General features: G+C 44.4%; 1 protein-coding gene across 1 annotated transcript in view; it reads right to left on the bottom strand.

Moving 5' to 3' along the window:
- Positions 1-3,362: 3,362 nt before the first annotated feature.
- Positions 3,363-20,280, bottom strand: part of CASR (calcium sensing receptor) — a 40,339-nt gene continuing 23,421 nt past the window's right edge. The window contains 4 exon segments of the mRNA XM_030460567.1: positions 3,363-3,546; positions 3,578-4,837; positions 7,542-7,665; positions 12,776-13,006. Of these exon segments, the coding sequence (XP_030316427.1) occupies positions 3,389-3,546; positions 3,578-4,837; positions 7,542-7,665; positions 12,776-13,006 (1,773 nt within the window). The 3' untranslated portion in view covers positions 3,363-3,388.

Raw genomic sequence — 20,280 nt, 5'->3', positions numbered from 1 at the left:
ACTCTGAATGGACCTCCCGCACTGGTAGGGAGGACAATCTGGTGAGAAGCATGAAACAGTGGGGAAGAAGGATTTCTTTCCCCTGGTTTCATTTCTCTCCTCTGTGACTGCTGAGGCTTTGGGCATGCAGAGCTCTGCTGTGTCAGTAAGCAGAGTGGGAGTGAAGAATTGGGCTCCCTCACTGTGATGGTTCCCTGCCCATCATCCAAGTTTGTCCACTGAAATCCCACCACAGAGCTGAAATAATCTTTGCTTCAGCCCCTGCTGCCACTTCTCTACTGGGTGGTTCAAGAAACACCAGACTGGCACATGCTTTTCTGGGAGGTTTTTGAGTCACAAAGGACTGCAGTAGCCATTTCTGTGGGCAACTTCTGGTGGGACATACCAGTGGAAGTTCTCAGTCTTGACCTTTCAACAGGAGGATGTTACTCAACTTGGCTTTATCAGTATCAACCTGTGTGACACACAGACAGGCTTTTGTACAGGTGTCTGGGCAAAATGCCTCTTCTCCTGAGCTTGGCAGGATGAGAATATATACCCTCCTCTGTGCGTGGGGAAAAGGGCTTGGCTGCAAATCACCTTCACGAAGGGGGTCCTTTTTTTCCTGAACTTCCCTTGCATCTAGCATGTGTGTCACTAGAAGAGGCTGCCTCAGTGGCTCACTTGAGGTTTAGAGCTCAGGGTATGCATGCAGTGAGGATGGATGGGAGTTCCCCAGCAAACATGGCTGACCTGTCACTATGAAATTATAGCAGCTGTTGAAGTATGTGCCAGAGTACAAACTCCTTTAAAGTAAAGATTAAAAAACACCTAAAGATTGAAAATCACCCAAAGAATGAAAAACACCCAAATGTCAACATTATCTACTGTGTATAGCTAGTGAACATTGTTCTCCAAACAAACTAGCAGATGGTGACTATTTCTCACAGTGTGTGTTTTCATGCACAGGCTTCAGTTGGTATTCTGTGTAACTTTGTTTTATTCATTACACACTTCTATGCTTTCAGTGCTGCCAGCTTCATTTCAGGGGCTACTGTACTGCTTTGGGCCTGGAGGAATGATTCACTAGCACTACAAATACTTGGCTACTGAAATTCTTAGAAGTGTGGGCCATGAGCAAAGTAATTTTTTTTTTTTTTTTAGCCCTTTCTGCCATCTAGTGCCCATCTTCATTCATGCATTTAGACTTAGAAGACCATAGGTCTCAGTTCCATACCTTAAACTTAGCCCTGAGGTCACAGCCTGGGGAAAGAGACCTGTTTTTCTCAGCAGCAGCAAATAACTCTCATTGAGTCAAGGGGTAGAACATGGTTGCCAAAAATGTGGCTGCCATGATTTGTATTTTCAAACACTTTTTTTTTCTTTTCTTTTTTTTCTTTTTTCTTTTCTTTTCACCTGTTGTGCCATAACATTAAATAAATATTGCAATTTGCACGCCTTAAAGTTGGGTTCTCTCTAACATGGTGTATTTAAAATTTGAGCCCACTCTGAGGTGAATTTAAGAGATAAACAGAGGGGTTTAAAAAACTTGTCTCAATAGCATGCTCTTTGGTGTTGTGGACTTTCACGTTGCAGTCCTAAGCCAAAAATCCTTTTTCATCAGCAACAAGTGGAGGTGTCAAGACAAAGTTTTTATGCACTAATGTCACCTGTAAGTTTTATTTGCCTGCCCTGGCAAAAGAACAACCAAGCAAAAACAGTAACAAGAGAATTGTGGTATTTTCCCATTCACCCAGTCCTTTCATCTCTGCTTGCACTAAGCTGCAGGCCTGTCTACCTTTCCATGGTGGCTTAGCCCACCTTCTTGCTTGATATGGGAGGGGGATCTGACATCTTCAGGCCAGATGTTAGTCCTGGTAGGTACATGGGATCCGGGAACAAGGAACTAAATTCTGCAATGCAACCCCAGCCCTCCTGCCAGGCTGTTGGGGGGTTTCTTTCATCAGGCTGCAAAAAATGGCTCTTCTAATGAGACTCTTGCAACCTTTCTAGCATGGATGGAGAAGAACCAGGCATACCTTGCAAAACCAGGAGCACTCATGTCTGCTTCTGGGGGAGTGAGAAGAGTGTCAAGAGTAATGAAGTTGTGCTGTGCTCTCTGCTAAAGTCCTTACTGGTTTTTATTAGGTGCAGTCCACCCTTCTTGTGCTAAGTGCCCTCTTCAGGATGGGTCAGGAAGGAAATAACCTTGTAGGTGCCTACAGGAGCCAAAACATAGCCATTTCACCCATTTGTCTCTTTGTGTGTCTCAGAGTCCAGGCCTGTATGTCTTCCTCATCCAGTCATCTACCAGCACACACACTTCAGATACCCACTCCTGCTGTCGCATTACCTCATCTAGGGGCCATTTCTCTATCCCTAACTCCTCCATTCCACCTTGTTTCATTTGCTTTGTGTCAGACCCACCAGCATTGTCACGACTAGCACAGTGCTCTGTGTAGGTGTAAGGCAGGTTAATATGGCAAAGCACAACACTGACTATGGTATGAAGGAGTTAGCCATGTATGCCATGTGGAATATTACAGCAGCAACACTTTGTTAATCATACAACTACTAGCGACATAATCAATCATGGATACATCTCATTGTGCTCTCACAACGTTCTCAGGGGGAGGATTTACAAGGTGTTCTCCCCCTCCCCCAAAGCAGGCAGGCTGGAGGTAAAGCTACCTCAGCTGGAGGAAACCAGTAGGAACCTAGTAGTTTGGTCTAGTGCAATGGAGTCTACGAAGAGTATTGTCCAGTACTTCCCGCTGGGCAGAAAGGAGAGGTTGGGACATTACTAAATATAAATAGCAGGGCGCTCTGTCACATTAAATACTTTACATGTTAACACCCTTGGCTGTACACAGCACGCAGGATATTGGGGGCTTGTTTTATTTTCCCCTTGATCGTGCTCTCCCCAAGTGAAACCGTGTATCTTGCGTTTGTAGTGCTGAGGGTCCTGATGCACATGGTTACAGATCACATATACTGGATAAAGAGGGCATATTATACATAGTGGGAAAAGAGGAATATTATACATAAATGTAAAAGCAGAGTATAGTGGAATTGCCTGGTGCCTCCCATAGCCAGCTGAGTCGCAGTCTGGCAGAAAAAGCTTACAGAGGCAAGGCAGCATGCAGACTTCTGCTTAAGCCCCACCAGAGGTGATCTTCGCTTGTCCTTCTGAGATGTCCTGGTTTTGAAAAGGGGAATGCAAATTCAGCCCAAGGCTCCCCAGACACAGTCCTTCCTCTGGAGGTACATGTGTTACCCTGCTGGCACTAACAGTAAGGTGTAGTGGGGCTGTGTCACAGGAGGGTGTCTTTGTTGTCTTTCCTGTTCAGAAGCAAGAGACGAGCAAGTTCCTCTTGGGGGCTGGTGTGCTTCTCACGATCTTCTTTCGTTAGGAATGTACTGTGTTCTCTGTGACAGAGCCACCTCCAGTGCCTATAAAATTTCGGGAGTTAGCTGACGGCAGGGAAGGCTCCGCCTCAGGGCTCGGTACCTCTTCTTTGGCATCTCCCACCACTGACTCCTGCGAGCTGGTGTCCGGGCTGGAAGCTGCCTGGAAGCTGGCCTCAGTGCTGAGGGCTCAGTGTTCTGCAGGGTAGCAGGGCCCGGTGCCTCATCAGGCTCTCGTCGCTGTTCTGAGCCTCCAGAGAGTTCCTGCGCTTGGTGTTCCTGTTGGCCATGGCGTTCTTCTGTGGTTCCTCAAAGCTCAGGGACAGGGTGACCGTGCCGCTCCCAAAGCTGACTTTCTGCTTGCACCCACGCTGCTGCTGACGCTGACGCTCGGCGGAGGCTGGTAGGGGAAAAGGGTCTTCGTGGTTGCTCTTGCTGCTGATGGAGGAGGAGGGAGTAGAGCCGGTGGAGCCCCCCAGGCTGTTGGAGCGCTTGCGGGACACGTTGCTCCGCCTCAGCGTGGCCCTGGCAGCCACCTTGAAAGCATGGGCAGCTGTGCTGCAGCGCACCTCCTCGATTGTGTTGCGGGAGGGTTTGAAGAGAATGATGTAGACTTTGTTGAAGAAGATGCAGGCCAGAAGCCCGAAACTGGCAGCCAGTATTGCAATCACCTCCACAGCAGAGACGAACTTGCCATATGTGCTGGCGTAAGCTGGGATGAAGGAGATCCAGACGATGAAGAAGATCAGCATGCTGAAGGTGATGAACTTGGCCTCATTAAAGTTCTCAGGCAGCTTTCGGGACTTGAAAGCAAAGAAAAAGCAGATGGCTGCCAGAAGGCAAGTGTAGCCAATGAGGAAGCCAAGGGCCATCAGGGAACCTTCGTGGCAGGTGATGAAGATGATCTCATCCTCCAGTTCATGGTTTCGGTAACTGGATGGTGGGGCTGTGTAAAGCCAAATCACACAGATGACAATCTGCACGAATGTACACAGAAAGACCAGGAGGAACTGGAGGTTCAGGCCCCACCACTTTCGGTGGAGGCTTGTGGGGATCTTTGCCTCAAAGACAAGCAGGACACGGTTGGTTTTCACCAGGATGCAGGAGATGCAGAGGACAAAGCTGATACCAAAAGCTGGCTGCCTCAGACGGCAAGTCCAGTTCTGGGGCTCACCAATGAAGAACAATGAGCTGGAGAAGCAGCAGAGCAAAGAGAAAAGGAGGAGGTAGGACAGCTCCCGGTTTGTGGCCTTTACGATGGGTGTGTTGCGAAATTTGGTGAAGACTCCTAGGACAAAGGAAGTCAGGAAAATTCCCAGCACAGCAAAGAGAGTCAGAGCAATCCCAAAGGGCTCAGTCCAGGACAGAAACTCTATCTGTTTGGGGATGCAGGACGTGTGGTTCTCATTGGACCAGTAATCCTCAGGGCACTTGTCACAGGCACTTGCATCTGAAAAAGAAGTGGCAGAGAGAGGGAAGGTTTGTCAGAATGAGAGGCTGAAATGTGGGATGACATAAATGGCAGCCATGCACTGGCCTTCACCCCAAGTACATGAGTTGTTGCCTGCAGGTTCCTGAAGGTTCCCAGAATCATATGTTGGGGTTTCAGTCTATTTTACATTGAAACAGCCAGTCTCCCATGGGCTGTATAGCAAAACACAAAGCATTATTAGTTTCAGCTTTAAAAATTGTCCTGCCCCTGCACTTTTGATTTCAGAATCCATTACTTACTAAAACTTTGATTTCTATCAGCTGATACACAGGCTCTGTCCCTCTCATTTTCTTGTTCCTTCATTTTTATCATCTATTTCTGTCTGTCTTCATACCTCTCACCCTTTTATCATCATTTGAAACATCCTGCCTGTCTCTATTACAGAGAAAATTAAAAACGTGCTTGACTCCTTAAGTGCTTTGAAAGCTTATTTCATATTCCAAAGGGTGAGTCTTAGAAGTGTTTGCATTTCTCTTCCCTGAGGGCAGGCAATGCCCTTGTCTTCCACCACACTCTCATTTCACATTAGAACATCAGGGGAAGATGTGTCTTAATGATATCACTCTCCCTACACCCAACAAAGTGTCACACTGATCCTTGCAAAGGGAAAACTGATGCTTCCATCTCTTTCCTCTATATCAAACTAGTTGTGCTTAGTGGGATGCCAATACACATTTCCAATGACTGCCAGGATCAAAAGGCAAGGACCTGTTGCTTCTGATCTTCTTGACCAAAATGGGTCATGTGGTCCAGTGGAGAAGGTCCTGACTCCTTGATGGCAGTGGTTGAGAGCAGCGAGTTAAAAGTTAAAACGTACCTCAGCCTTCAGAATCCCAGTGGGACGACAGTGGCCTGCTGTGAGTTCTGGGAATTCAGAAACCTCCTTTAGTAGTAACCTCCCTCTGACCTTTGCAGACTCAGAGCATAGCTCCTAGAGCATCACTCAATGCTAAAGAGAAAGCCAGGAATGCCCAGCTAATGAGGGCAGAGGATTTCAAGCTTGTTCTAGAGGGCTGGATGGAGGGAGCATCCATGTCCTGATATGTTAATGCATTCCAAATGACTGGCTGCCTCACCTATGCCTATGAAAAACTTTCACTCAATGCAAAAACTCAGTTAGAAGCTCCCATTGACACAGGTAGCTTCATTTACATCAGTTCAGCCAATGGTTTTTATTTTTCTCAACAGCCTCTACCAGAGACAGGGACAGGTATTTAACATTGCACCCTAAAGATGTGCTTTCACCTCTGCCTTGAGCTGACATAAGACCCTGCTGCCTCTGGAGTAAATCACATCCTCCACCTCCCCCCGGGCTGCTCATTCCTGCCCCCCCCCCTTCTACCAGAGGTCATACAGCTTCTCCTTGGGCACTCTGTCTGCCAAGAGTTTGTTTTCAAGAAGACCAGAGACCTGATCCAATTTGCTCTATGGCTGCACAAGTACCAGCAATGATCCCTGACCTAGGGTGGAAGCAAACAGCTGGGAGAAGACACAACAAGATTGTCTCCTTTGTTAGCATCACTGCTTCAGCTGGTTAAGACTGGTTGTAAAACTGCTCTCTGCGCCTGTGAAGCCTATAAAACTGGCAAGTGCAGGAAATAAAGAACATCATTGTCAGCTGAAATAGTAGCAAGAATCTGTGGAGTCAGAAAGCAGTCACTCCCTCAGCCCCATAAATTTCACCAGGACACCAAGGTACAGCTCACAAAATCCTGTGAAAGACACAAAAGACCCACAAGACCAGAATTGCTTTTATTTAATTTGATAATGCTGCTCCCAAGCATCCTGTAGTACCAAATGCTAATACTAGAAAAAAAAATCATCATTTATGTCTGATGGGATGCAAATTAGAGTCTGCCAAAGGACAACAGTTGTTCAGTCTTACGTGCAGCTTTCTGAAGTTTTCATCTCAGGCAAGGTCTGCAGTGTGTGCTGGGAGTAGCACTGCCAGAGAGGGTACGAGGAGACACTGAGTGCTGTTTTGAAAGGTTTTACTTGCTTTTATTACCCTGGGGATGCCAAACACTTAAGGAGTACCAATGATGTTGGAAATTCAGAAATTTCCAAGCTCCCACTGAAACCAACAAAAAATAAATGTCCATGGGTGTTTGTTAGGACCTAGATATTCTGGTCTCTTGCAATGCCAGTGCCCAACAGAAGCTGTGGATGATGAACCCATAAAAGGAAATATTTGTCTCTGCTTGTAAAGTCAGGAAAGGAATGGAATTTATTCCTTTGTAAAGAATAAAACCCTGACAACATGAGGAAAAGATGAAGGCAGACAGATAACTGCAGAATTTAGGATTAGGTATGGAGTGTCTCCTTCCTCCAGGCTTTTGGCATAATAAAAGCTATTGCTAGAGTGAAATGGAGTTTGCCTTTGGCTGCCTGAGAGGTTTCCTACATGCATGTTCATTTCCAAATTCTCTGCCTTAATTTTCCTAACTCAGAGCACAAGGGACAGGCTTAGCAGTAGGCAGGACCTGAGGTCTACAAGAGTCAGCTCTTGCAACCTTTTCAGAAGAGGTCCCTCCAGCCTTTCTGTGAAGCTCCCTGGCAAGAGCTCAGCACTGCAGGGAAGTAACTTCAGGACAACTGCAGGTGATGCCTAGAGGACTTGCATAGTCCTCTGCTACCCCCAGTGCATCTCTGTGGGTATTACCTGTTTCATCACTGTACTCCCCATCAGGGCAGTCCACACACTCGAAGCAGCAGGTGGGCTCCCCCTCAATAATGCCCTTCCTGGTGCCTGGGAGGCAGTCCCTGCTGCAGTTAGAGAAAGGCACCTGCAAGAAAAGAACCCAAGAAGAGTTAATGGTGGCAGAACCCCATGTACAGCCTTCCTACAGCAGGACCTTGGGCTTACTCCTAAGGTGCTACTGCTTCATTAGTGTGCTGGATTGGAGAGCCTCAGAGGCTCTACAGAACAGACACATTTAGTACAATACGTGTTCCCTGCCCCGCTGCAGTGATATTTGTTTGAAATAACAAATCAAAGGATGGTAGGGAAGATCACTGGACCTTTGTAAATCTCTACTGTGTTGTGGGCACCAAACTGGTATGTGACCCATGATACACACATACCAGAAAGTGGTCATTAGATAGTTAAAAGAAAAAACAATTCGTCCCTCCTGTCCCAGTGTTTAAAGGGTGGTTACAAAGAAGGTGGATACTCTTTTCTTCCAAGGAGCCATATGGAAAAAGATGAGGGGCAATAGGTACAGGTGCTGTTGTGGATAATCTGTTTGGACACAAAAGTAACAGGAACAATCAGCCACTGGAATAATCTCTCCAGGGAAATGGTGAATTCTCCAACATGGGACACTTTTAAGTTTCAGTTGGACATGGTGCTGGGCCATCTTGTCTAAAACATGATTTTTGCCAAGAAAGGTTAGACAAGATGATCCTTGTGGTCCCTTCCAAACTGATATTCTATGATTCTACTGGCAGGGATTTGAGTCAGCCTTGGAGATGATGGGCTGTGACTGCTGATCCCCAATCCCATGTATTGCATAGTGACTACTAATTAGAACAGTTTCTTGAAATCCACTTCTCCCTGTTCTCCTTAAGACTTTCTTCAGCCCACAAATATAAAAGATCAAATAAAAAAGAGGAGTGTTCATATGAAAGAAAGGAAGGCATTGCTTTTAGAACACTGAGCATCAAAAGATGCAAATCAACAGCTGTACACAGATCCAAAGGCTTGCAGACTTTTGCAGCTGCAAATTATGAGCTGTGTCATCTGCTGCCTCTGCATTTATGCTGTCTGTGAGCCCACCTGGCACATCCTAGCAGGAAGCAGTCACACACACATGCTCACTACATGCCTAATGCACACTGTCAGCAAGGAGTTCAGCAGAGTAAGTGGACACCTGGACCTTTTTTACACAAAAGCACAACCTCAGGTTGAGCTCAGCTTTTTCCTACTAAATGAAGAAAAGAGAAGTGACACAGAACTCGGTTTTCTCAGCTCAGAGGACTTAAACTCAGAATTTCCAATACTGTCAAAGTACTATACTTGGCTGTACATGCTTAAGGGCTGCTCTGGTTGGAAGTTTCTGTTCACCTTTTTGGAAATTTGCTGCTTCTTTGCTGAAGTGCTGCTAATCTGCTGATCTTCAAGGAACTCCTGCATGGCTGAAGTCAGGCAGTGAGACTGGGGTATGGTCTAAAAATTTCCTGTGTACAGGCATCTACCTCAGCCACAGGGTAACTAAGCCCTCAGTAGTGGCAACTCCTGTGCAAAGATCTGGATCAATGGGCCAAAGTCAATTGTATGAGATTCAACACAGCCAAGTGCCAGGTCCTGCACTTGGGTCACAACAACCCCTTAGAATCATAGAATCATAGAATTGGCTGGGTTGGAAGGGACCTCAGAGATCATCAAGTCCAAGCCTTGATCCACTACCGCTGCAGTTACCAGACCATGGCACTGAGTGCCACATCCAGTCTCTTTTTAAATATCTCCAGGGACGGAGAATCCACTACTTCCCAGGGCAGCCCATTTCAATGCCTGATCACCCTCTCGGTAAAGAAATTCTTTCTAATGTCCAACCTAAACCTCCCCTGGCACAACTTGAGACCCTGCCCTCTTGTCTTGCTGAGAGTTGCCTGGGAAAAGAGACCAATCCCCCCTGGCTACACCCTCCTTTCAGGGAGTTGTAGAGAGCAATGAGGTCTCCTCTGAGCCTCCTTTTCTCCAGGCTGAACACCCCCAGCTCCCTCAGCCTCTCCTCATAGGGTCCCTTCACCAGCCTAGTTGCCCTCCTTTGGACATACCACAGGCTTGGGAAGGAGTGGCTGGAAAGCTTCTCAGCAGTGGAGGACTTGGGGATGTTGGTCAAAAGCTGTGCTGAACATGAGCCAGGAGTGTGCCCAGGTGGCCAAGAAGGCCAACAGCATTCTGGCTTGTATCAGGAATAGCGTGGCCAGCAGGAATGGGGAAGTGATTGTTCCCTGGACTCAGCATTGGTGAGGCTGCACCTTGAATACTGTGTTCAGCTGTCAGCCCTTCAGCACTATAAGGACAGTGAGGTGCTAGAGAGAGTCCAGAGAAGAGAAACCAATCTGGTTAAGGATCTAGAGCACAAATCTTACGAGGAGTGTCTGAGGGAACTGGGGCTGTTTAGTCTGGAGAAAAGGAGGCTGAGGGGAGACCTTATTTCTCTCTGCAACTGCCAGAAAAGTGCTTGTAGAAAGGTGGGTGTTGGTATCTTCTCCCAAGCAATAGCTGACAAGACAAGAGGAAATGGCCTCAAGTTACACCAGGTGAAGTTTAGATGGGATATTAAGAATTTATTCTCCAAAAAGGTTGTCAGGCACTGGAACAAGCTGCCCAGGGAAGTGGTTGAGTCACCATCCCTAGAAGTATTTGAAAGATGTGTAGATGCGGTGCTCAGGGATGTGGTTTAGTGGTGGACTTTGCAGTGCTAGGTTAGTGGTTGGACTGGATGGTCTCAAAGGTCTTTTCAAACCAAAACAATTCTGTGCTTCTATGATTGTGTCGCTCAGGTATTCACCTGCAGCTGAAAGCAGTCGCTGTTGCCTATCATCCTGAAGTACAGCGGCAGCACAGTTTGGGAACCATGTTTCTAAGCTGTTAATCAGATTTGCATAATTAATTGGACAGACACATACACAGGAAAAACCCCTGCAATTCCCAACTTGAAGCACTCTTTGCTGTTAATACCTGTTGCTATTAATACAGTTTGTTGTTAATTCCTTGGAACAGTCTTTCACCAGGTGATGCATCCACCAAGAGGACTTCATCAGTCTAGACTGTCATTCCCTAGGCTGCCACTGATGTTTTTGAACAGGGCTGAATCAAAAGCCTGACTGAAGTCATGCACTGCTTTTCCATTATCTGCTACACTGACTGAGCTTCAAAGGCGGAAAATTAAATTGGTTTGGCATGATTTAATCTTGACAAATCCATGTTGGCATTTTTTAATGAGTTTATTATCCTCAAAGTGTTTATAGACTCTTATAATTTTATTTTTTTATCAAGACTTTTAGATTACAGAAGCTCAGCTGTGTGTAATTCTCTTAGCTCTCCTATATCTGCTTTTAAAAACAGGTATTAAGGTTACTCTCCTCTAATCCTTTGAGACATCACCCATCCACAGCATTTCTCAAAGATGAATTGCTAGTACTTTGAGATTGCTTTGGCTGCCTTCTTAAGTATCCTGTGTGGAATTTCATCAAGTTCTGCTAAAACAAATCTATCCATCTTACCTGTGCTTTAACTTATTTTGCAAGTCTGCCCAATGTTAAAGTTCCTATATTAAAACTAAATGTATTTAATCTTTTTTGAGGATGACAGAGGCATAGAAGGCCTCAGTGAGTGAAGTACTGGCTACTGTCTTTAAGTACAGATTTGTTTTGTGGAAGAAATTCAGACATTACAGACTGGAAATAAAGCTGCAACAGACATAGAGATTACAAACCCCTCCACCAACACACAATTTACATGCCCTGGTGTGACATCCAGTCACATTTTCACCAGTTTCGGACAGCAAATGAAGATAAATATTACACTGTTGGAGGAATTTAGACCAAGAGGACATAATTACTCAGTTTGAGTTAAAAAAATTAAAAAAAACCCCTGCCTGCTGGAAGAGTTGTCGGTGTCATTTGCAATGGTCAGAAGCAGTGTTAGAATATGTTAGGTGTTTTTTTTTTTAATTCTACTTTTAGTTTGGGCTCAGAGTCTCCAGCTGGGCTTAGAAAAGCCTGAGGTCAGTGTTTCTGCTGCAGAGTGCCCAGCCTAACCTACACCTCCTCCAGAGATGGATTTAAACCATAGGTGAAACTGGGGTATCTGGAACAGAGTTAAGGCTTAACTGAGGGTGTAAATGAATTAGGGAAATGTAGCGACTGCAGAAGCAGTTACCTGATCTGTCAACCAACGTGAATAATCACCTGAAGCAAATTGCCTTGTTCATTAGTCACGTACTGATTTAATATGTCTAAACATTGCAGCAGGGGCTGGCAGATACATTACTAAGCTAATGCTCTTCGAGACACCTTCCAGGCCACAAGCCAGATGCCTGCTCAGTATCCCCTCCAGGAGCTGGGGTTTCTCTCTCGGCTGGAGGGGGCTGCTGCTGGCTATGGTGGCAGCTCACCTGGCTCTTGCCCAGAGTTCCCTGCACTGAATTTCCATCATGTGGGGAAAACACAGCCCTGGCTGCTAGAGACAATACACTTATCCTGAAAAGATCTAGAGTAAAGTGGAGAGGGACTTAGGCCTGACTAAAGTCAATGGCTGCATCACATACTTTTGAGACTGCCCAAGCACCTTCTGGCAGATTTTAAAAAGATAGCAGGTACTGGTGTGTCCCACTGTTTGAGCACTGTGTCCAAGTTATCCTGGGAAGATTGACAGTGCTTTTTCTGTTTGGTTTGCAAGGCAAAGGTGTGTGGAAGGCTCTGGGACTTGGAGGGTAAGGCCAGCAGAAACAGCTGCGAATTTAACTTGGAGCAGGAAGAGACACTTCTTGATATAATGATACCAGGAGCAGAAGAGATGTTCAGCATTGAAACTGCTGCGCTCAGGAAAACTTGGTCAAAAAACAGACTCAGGCATTGAATTTTACATCTTTGTGGAAACAGCATTAGCAAAAACCAAGCTAACTGCTTGGGACAGAAAAGAGTCATTATTGAAACATTAGCACCCAGGCTTATCAAATGTGTGGGAGGGGAGAAGCAGCTGCCTGTTATTTCCAGAAGTGTGTAGTGAAGGTGTGAAAGAGTAGGGCAGAGAACACATATACAGCAAGATGAGTGGGTATTTTAATCAGACACGGAACCTTTATACATGAGTGTGTATGGTCAGTTCAAATTTCATCCTGTAGAAACTTGGGAAATATTGTGTGTGAGGATTTAAGCACTTACCTCCTTAGAGAATCCACTCCACAGGATCTTGTTTTCATTAATAAAGAGCCTCTCCCCTTTCTTGGCATAAACATTGTAGTGTCCAACCTCCTCAAAAACGACAGAGCCATCCTCCGGAGAGAGATGCCAATTGATTATTGAGTAATTCCCTACCAGGTCCCCAAACTCATCAAAATCCACTTGTTCCCCCATGTTATTGGTGAAATTTAAGTGGCGCAGATGCTTGAGAACCTAGAGAAAGAGAGACAGAGACCATAAATGCCTGTGTGTCACAGCCCTACGTCTGCTATGGGACAAAACTGGAAATAATCACTTTACTATAGTCTTTAAATCACTTTAAAAGTCAGTTAATCACATCAGTAGCAGACTTGCTCTCATAGACACCACATTCATACACAGAGACAGCACAAACCTCAAAGCACAGGGTACCATGGCCTTCAACCTGGAGGGCACCTATTTTTACACTTTGCTTACCAGCTGCTATCCCATCAGGTATTTAGCATTCCTCTTCAGTCCCCTGAAGACACCTCTGCAAGCCCACAGCAGGGGAAGAGAAGTAGCATCAGCCACTGAAGTGTTTCAATCACCAATGTATCCTTCTCACCCTTCTCTTGCAACCACTCTGCATAAATCTGCTCAGCTGGCATCAGTTATTTCTGAATAATCAATCACTCAGAAAACTGGAATGCTTGAGAAACAATTCAAACTTTTTGATTGAAAACCCCCAAGCACTTCAGTAAAAAACAACAAATCAATCTCATTTGCTACATGGCAGGCCTGTAGAGCCCATACCACTTTTTTTATTTTTGGCTCCTCTCTCCTAGTTGCATAGTTTTAAGTAATCACATTCTGCCCCTCCCCATGTGTTGACTCCTGTGATTTTCATCTCATGCCTTAAGCTGTCATGTTGCAGACAGGAGCAGTTAATCCCAGGGACAAATAGAGTTACAAAATTCACTATGTAGGTAGCCTGACAGGTGGACCAAAGGTACTGCAGCATGAAAGAACTTGCAATGATACTTGCAAGTGTGATGCAATTTATCCACATCATATTTTTCTTCAAAAGTTATTTACTGGTTTATACACTTATCACATTTCCCTCTCCGCCTTCATTTAATGGATGTTCTTAGTTACTCTGCAGAGCTCAGCTGCAGAAAGCTGAGGTGGCTCTGAGGGCACCCATCTGTCAGCTGTCCCCAGATCACTGTGGTGTAGTTGATGCTGTGGTTGTAGTGGCTGTGACAGATTGGATGCCCAGTCCTCACTCTCTCACCTGTGGGTGCCCAAACATACAATCCTGGAAGAAAAAAACAAAGTAAAACCTATTTGTCTGGGCAGGCAGAGTCCTTCTCACCCCACAGACATACAGGAGACAATATTTTGATGAAGCCTTTTCATCTGGAAATACAGGGGCAGAGGGACAGAATAACATCATTAATTCCTGTCAGTTTTGCTAAATTGTCTCATTTTTCTGTTTCCTTTTGGGATCGCCCTATCTTCAGCTAAAATCCCCAGAGCTACTCAGATACTCTCCTCTCACTGTCTATATTAATGCCAGCCTGAGTCTGGAAAAGTCATAGTAGTCCTTTGAAAGACATGGATGGCAAAACCTTTTCAGCTTTGTGTGATGTTGATGGAGGGGTATCAAAATATTGCCACATTCAGTATTCAGTTTTTGAATAATGGCTGGGATGGCAGAGACAGGATTTTTTCTTGTTTTTCTCATCTCCCCCTGGCCCCCTCTGTAGACCATCCCTCCCATAAAGTGTGCAGCTGCCATGATCTCACTGAAGAACCAGGACCTGTCTTTAGAAAACCTCACCTTCTGGTGGTCATGGGGCATTTGCTGTGGAGGGACAGGCATTGGCTGCTGTGGGGAATGAAAGAGGAGACTGTTCCTCTCTCTTCCCCCTATCCCCAGGGAGCACCCAAGGAGGTGCTGCTTGGCCAGCTCTAGCAGGAAACTGCAAGAAGAGGGCAAGGCAGCTCTTAGGTCAGAGCGGATGACTCAGGATCTGCAGATCCATAGTGGTGTCTGTGCTCCATCCACTCCCTGTGGCATCATCTGCACTGAGGCTCCAAATCTAAAAGTGTTAGCAGGAATCTTGTCCACCAGCAGCATAGGTTCCCATAGAACCTTCATTCCTCTGCAGGTTCTAGCACCTACCACAGGGTGACACCTGCAGCTTTAACATCCAGATCAGATTTGAGTAGTTATGTTGAGCTGAATGCCAAGCTTTCTCCAAGTGCCTATCAGGCTCTTGTGCAGCACTGCAGCACTCTGCTGAACAGTAGACTAACTTAAGTATCAGTCCTGGGTTTCCTGTCACCTGTACAGGAGGTGCAGACCTAGCACTTCTATTGATTACAGTCACTACAGACATTAGGGGGCAATCTTGCAAGAGTCATACAGAATCTTCTTCAGTTCACGTATGGCCTCTCCTAGCCAGCTGCAGTGGCAGGAGGCTGCCTGGTCTTACAGAGAGAGAGAAGAATGGTGGAGAAACTTCTCAATTATCTGGATGCCGTTCTTTTTGTTTGTTTGTTTTTTTAACTTCATAACTTTCAACTCAACTAGTCTATTGTTTGCCTTACCTCCTGACATAAAGCTTCTTAGAAAGTAATACCTATGCCTTGGTCCTTGAGGGTTTTTGTAGGATTAGTTAATCACCATGTTTCCTTTCATCAGACTCACACTACATGTGAGGATTCAGGTTATGAACCATTTTGTGTATGAGCTGGTATCACTGTCTGGTGGGTAAATATTCATGTAAAAACACTAATCTGCACTTAATGTTGTCTTTCCCCAGGCACAGAATAGCAGCTTCAATTATGCAGCTTTAGCTGGGGAACAGGAGACACCAGGTGTATCAACTCATGCAGGAAAGACTCATGCCCTATTTAGAATCCCCACTGGAGGGGCAACAGGAGCAGTAGGAGTAACAACATCTGTTTTTTCTTTCCATCACATTCCAAAGTTTGCCTTCAAGTCTAAATTTCTGAGGGGCAGCTTCATGAAATAGTAACTGAATGACTACTAGGGCTTGTTCCTGTTCTAGACGGTAAGAAAATCTGTACACCATACAACAACCTTTGAGCTCTACATGATTAAAATGCAGTTTCAAGAGCCAAGGACTGTATAAGCAACCTTTAAACTTTAAAAGAGGAAGTTATAGACTCTGACTAACTATGAGACTCTTATAGGCACCAGTCTATCAATCATTAGATAAAGGCTTTACAGTTAAAATATGTCCCTGTGTTTTGTAACTAAAGATAGAAACATAAATACTCATGACTCAATCCACAAAGGCTTAAAAGACCCTGTTTCAGCAGGGGAAAGAGTACTTGTCAGGGGTGCATGTATCATACCCTGGAATGAAGAGTTTACTGAAGAACTATTGACCTCATGGCTCAAATACACTGTTAATAGCTAGTGGAAGCCTGCAGGGAGAATGTTCTGCAAGCTGCTGTTTTCAGATGTTCCTTTTAATAAATTTTCCTTCTTCCCCCTCCCTCATTGAATTACAATGCCTTTTAATCAGAACACCATCCATCTAACATCTCATGCTTTATCCAATCTAGATACTCAGGATAACATAATTTTCACTCTTACAGAAGGGCCATAAATACAAATTTACAGTTGTTTTAGGTCAGATCAGCTGCCCATGTCCCTAGAACTTGTTTCTGACCATGGTCAATAGCAAATGCCTACACAAGAGTAGAGGGGGACTTAACATTTCCCAAGAATACCCTCACACATTTTGCAGCTCAGTGACTTCCTGAGTCAAAGGTCTTTGTACTTGATAACCTGTAGCGGGTTTTTCTTCCATGACATTGCACATGTATGTTCTGCATGTTTGTGTTCTGCATCTGTGCAGACTTTTCACATCCACTGCCTTCTACAGCAAGGAGATCTACATTTTATGAGAAAAGTGCCACTTCTTGCCTGTGAGAATAGAGCAGCTACAAATTTCTTTTCATGTCCTTTGTGGTCATTTTGAAAGAGGCAAAAACCTGTCATTTGCTAGTCACCTGTTCCATGCTTCTCAGGATCTTAAAAGCCTTTGTCATGTTTTTATTCAGCCACCTTTTTCCCAGGCTGATAAATCCTATTAAAAATAGCCGCTTCTTGTACAGAAGCTGTCCCACTGGCCCTTCTTCAAACCTTTTCTGGTCTGCTTCATCCATTCTGAGACCACCACATGCCACTGAGATGAGAAGCACCAAGGATTAATAACATGGCCTCAGGGCACTCTCTGTCCTTTTCCAGTGTGAAAACAGTGCATTTGCTTCTTTGGCTGCTTCTCAGACTGAGCCACCCAAGGACAAGTTCAAGCTCAAAGACATAATTTGTGATTAGTTAGAACTGACCATTTATTTATATCCTCTGCTAACTATCTTTCAAGCAACTGTTTATCCATTCAGTGACTGAATTTGGTGACAGACTACCTTTCAGAAGCCTTAGCATACTCTGTGAAGATGATCTCTCTTTTCCACATACATCCTGAGGACTTCCAAGAACTTCAGAAGGTTTGTGAGGCAGGGCTTCTCTTTACAAAAGTCATGGTGACTTCATACTTCTTTGTATGTTCTATTTTTTTTTAATCTTTTTTTTATTTTTTTTTTTTTTAGCCCACAGTTTCTAATAGTGGGCTCAGTCAGGCTTTGCTAGTTTATTTGATCTCCTTCAGAACCCTTATACAAAATTGTTGTGACATCTGTCAACTTTCTAGGCCTCAGAACTCGGGACTGTTCTAAGGGAGGGGTAGGTCATCACAGCCAGAGCTTCATCTGCTTCATCTGTGAGTTTTTGCAGAGCTCTTGGGACTGACACTAATCACTTGCACTGAAGTATTAAGGTTCGTTTTGCTTTCGTGTCCCTTAGCTTCTTCTACAGTCACTTCAGTGTCAGACAGACCCTCTGCAAGTCCCCCATAAATAAATAAACTCAGGAACCTTCTCAGGTTTGTTCATAAAGAGCATGCTTTCCTTCTGCCATGACCTTACCTCCTCTTTTTCAGTTATAATCTGTGGCTTGACAGACACTCCTACTGCGGCTGAAGTGCTTAAAAAAGGATTTATGAACTTTTATCCCATTTATAGCATGTTCCTCATTCTGGTTTTTGGCCTGTCTTATTTTATTTTGACATTTAACCTGCCAGAGTTTATGTTGCTTCCAGTTTTACTCACTGGACATAACTCAGCTATTTGAAGGATGCTGTCTTGCTTTTAATAAACACCACTTCATACTTTTGTTTTTCCTTGCCAGCTTCCTTAGCCTTTCTTCACCTCTTCTTGATCTGCAGTAGACACTTACTTTGTGTCACTAGTGGAGCTGGTAATAGGAAAAAACCTCATTTATAGTAAACACTCTCAGACCACAGATAACTATGGGTGTGCATGAATGTCCTACTTGCTAGCTGCAAGTGTATGGGTGTATTTTTTTATAGCAGACAGACTAAACAAAAGTGGGAAAAGTGAGTGAGATACTCAGCAGATGAAAAACTCTAGTCTTGTTAGTTTTAAAATAAATGTAAGTATCCAGATCTACTATGGGTTGCTGTGACAGGTCCTTAATTACTCTCCTTATACCAGTAAAGATTTAATATCCTTGGGTTCCTTCTGCTGTGTCTTTCTAACATTTTTCCTCATTAGGTCAAATGATCCTGCAAGGGAACTGAAGCAGGGCATATTACAAGTGTCTGCACCCACAAAAACCAAATGGTTTTTTCTTTCTAACACCCAGTTTCTAACACAGTTGTCTGAAGAGTTAGCATTTTCCCACACTGAATTTTAATTTCTGTCTTCCTAGCTATAGCCAGGCCTGTAAAACAGTTCTGAGCTGATGGATTCCAAATCTTTTTCTCTTTGCTTTGGTAGGGTGCCGATCCTGAGAGCAGAAAATAATTCCATTTCAGGGATTAATGTGAAGATGAAAAGATGATTATTGTACTGAAGGTGGAAACTCCTCCCTTTTATTCTGAATTGCTGAGGGCTCATTCTCATCTCTTGTTTCAGATTCCTAATTAGGTACCTGGAAAATATACTTTAATACTGCTGTAATGGGCCCAAGTAGTTGAGAGCTCAGCTATCGCATTAGCCCAGTGGCCCTGGCATACAGGTTTTAGTTTCTGCCAGTATTCACACATCTGGAGAAAATATGCTCTAGCCAGTTTTGAAAGAGTCACTTGTAAAATACTTTAATGGGAAAGTTTCCTGAAACAATAGGTTTTCTTCATTTGCTCCTTTGGTTTCCATCTATCCATGTATTGATCATTATTTACATGTGAACAAGGCTCTGATTTTTACTATCTGTATCCATGTTTAATTCCTGCTGCATTCTCTACTTGAGGTTACCTTTTTACTGTCTTTTATATAGGACCAACTCTTGGTTCTTGGTTGCCCGAAGGCAGTGCTGTCATCACAACATCAGCTAGTACTGCTAAAGTACCTAGAAGGCAGCAGGGTGCTGGCCCTAGTCCCTTGAGTCAATAATAGCTGTTTCCAGAAGCCTGAGTCAGGGGAAGAGGAACTGAACCCATCTCTTCTGCCAAAAGCATTCTTCTTGCCAGCAGGAATGGAACTCTCCTTCCCTCCAGTAGTTTCTCCTCTTCCTCTGCCATTGCACACTGATGGGGTCAATGTGTATGCCTGATGTTGTTGGTGGTTTTGGTTTTAAACCAAGATGCTAGGATATGCCACCATTGCTGATTTCCCCTTTTTCTGAAGACCATTCAGAAGAGAAAAGCTTTCTTTAGCCAGTGATGGATATGATTCACTATCATGCAATCCCTTTGACATTCCACGTAAGTGACAATTAATATTGTTTATCACTGTAAAGGTAACCCAAGTGAAGAAGTTGAAAGGGCCCCTAGAACAGAGCTGGGATTCTCAGTGCAAACACAACACAGTGAGATGCTTTTCTGTTGCACATGTCCAGCCCCATGACCAAGAAGTGCCTGGTCTCTAGTCGGGATGCTGGGAACTTCATGGTAAAATAATGAAGATTAGTCGTCACCCTACAAGGATGAGGCTGTATTCCAGGATTGAAACTGCCAGGCTGGTAACAGTGCAGATCAACAAAGGGAGATAAATTCTGGAAGGATGGGTAGTTTCAATGAGTTATAGAGAGAACAATGTCAGTCAGCCAGAGATTCACTGACAATACTGCAAAGGAATTCTGGAAAGATGGAGTAGATATTCCAGCCCTGGTGAAATGTTAGATCTGCCAGAGACTTAAAAACAGAGTGAAAGAAAAAGTTCAGTTCAGGGCTTCAAGAATAGCTGTACAAAGGCTGAGAATAACTCAAGAACATTAAACGTTGTTGTGCTTTGATAAGACCTGAATTATATTCTCATAAAGCTATGTAGGTCAATGGACAGAACGACTGAAGGTTAAGTGTGTGTGACAGATACAATGTGCCGTATGTTAGAAGTAATAATTTAAACAATTCATAACCTTTATTGGAAAATAAATTAACTAACCACCCAAGAAAAAGATCTGT

The sequence above is a fragment of the Calypte anna genome, chromosome 1 (assembly GCF_003957555.1).
Source record: "Calypte anna isolate BGI_N300 chromosome 1, bCalAnn1_v1.p, whole genome shotgun sequence".
NCBI lineage: Eukaryota > Metazoa > Chordata > Aves > Apodiformes > Trochilidae > Calypte > Calypte anna.
This window is presented reverse-complemented; position numbering and strand designations above follow the sequence as displayed.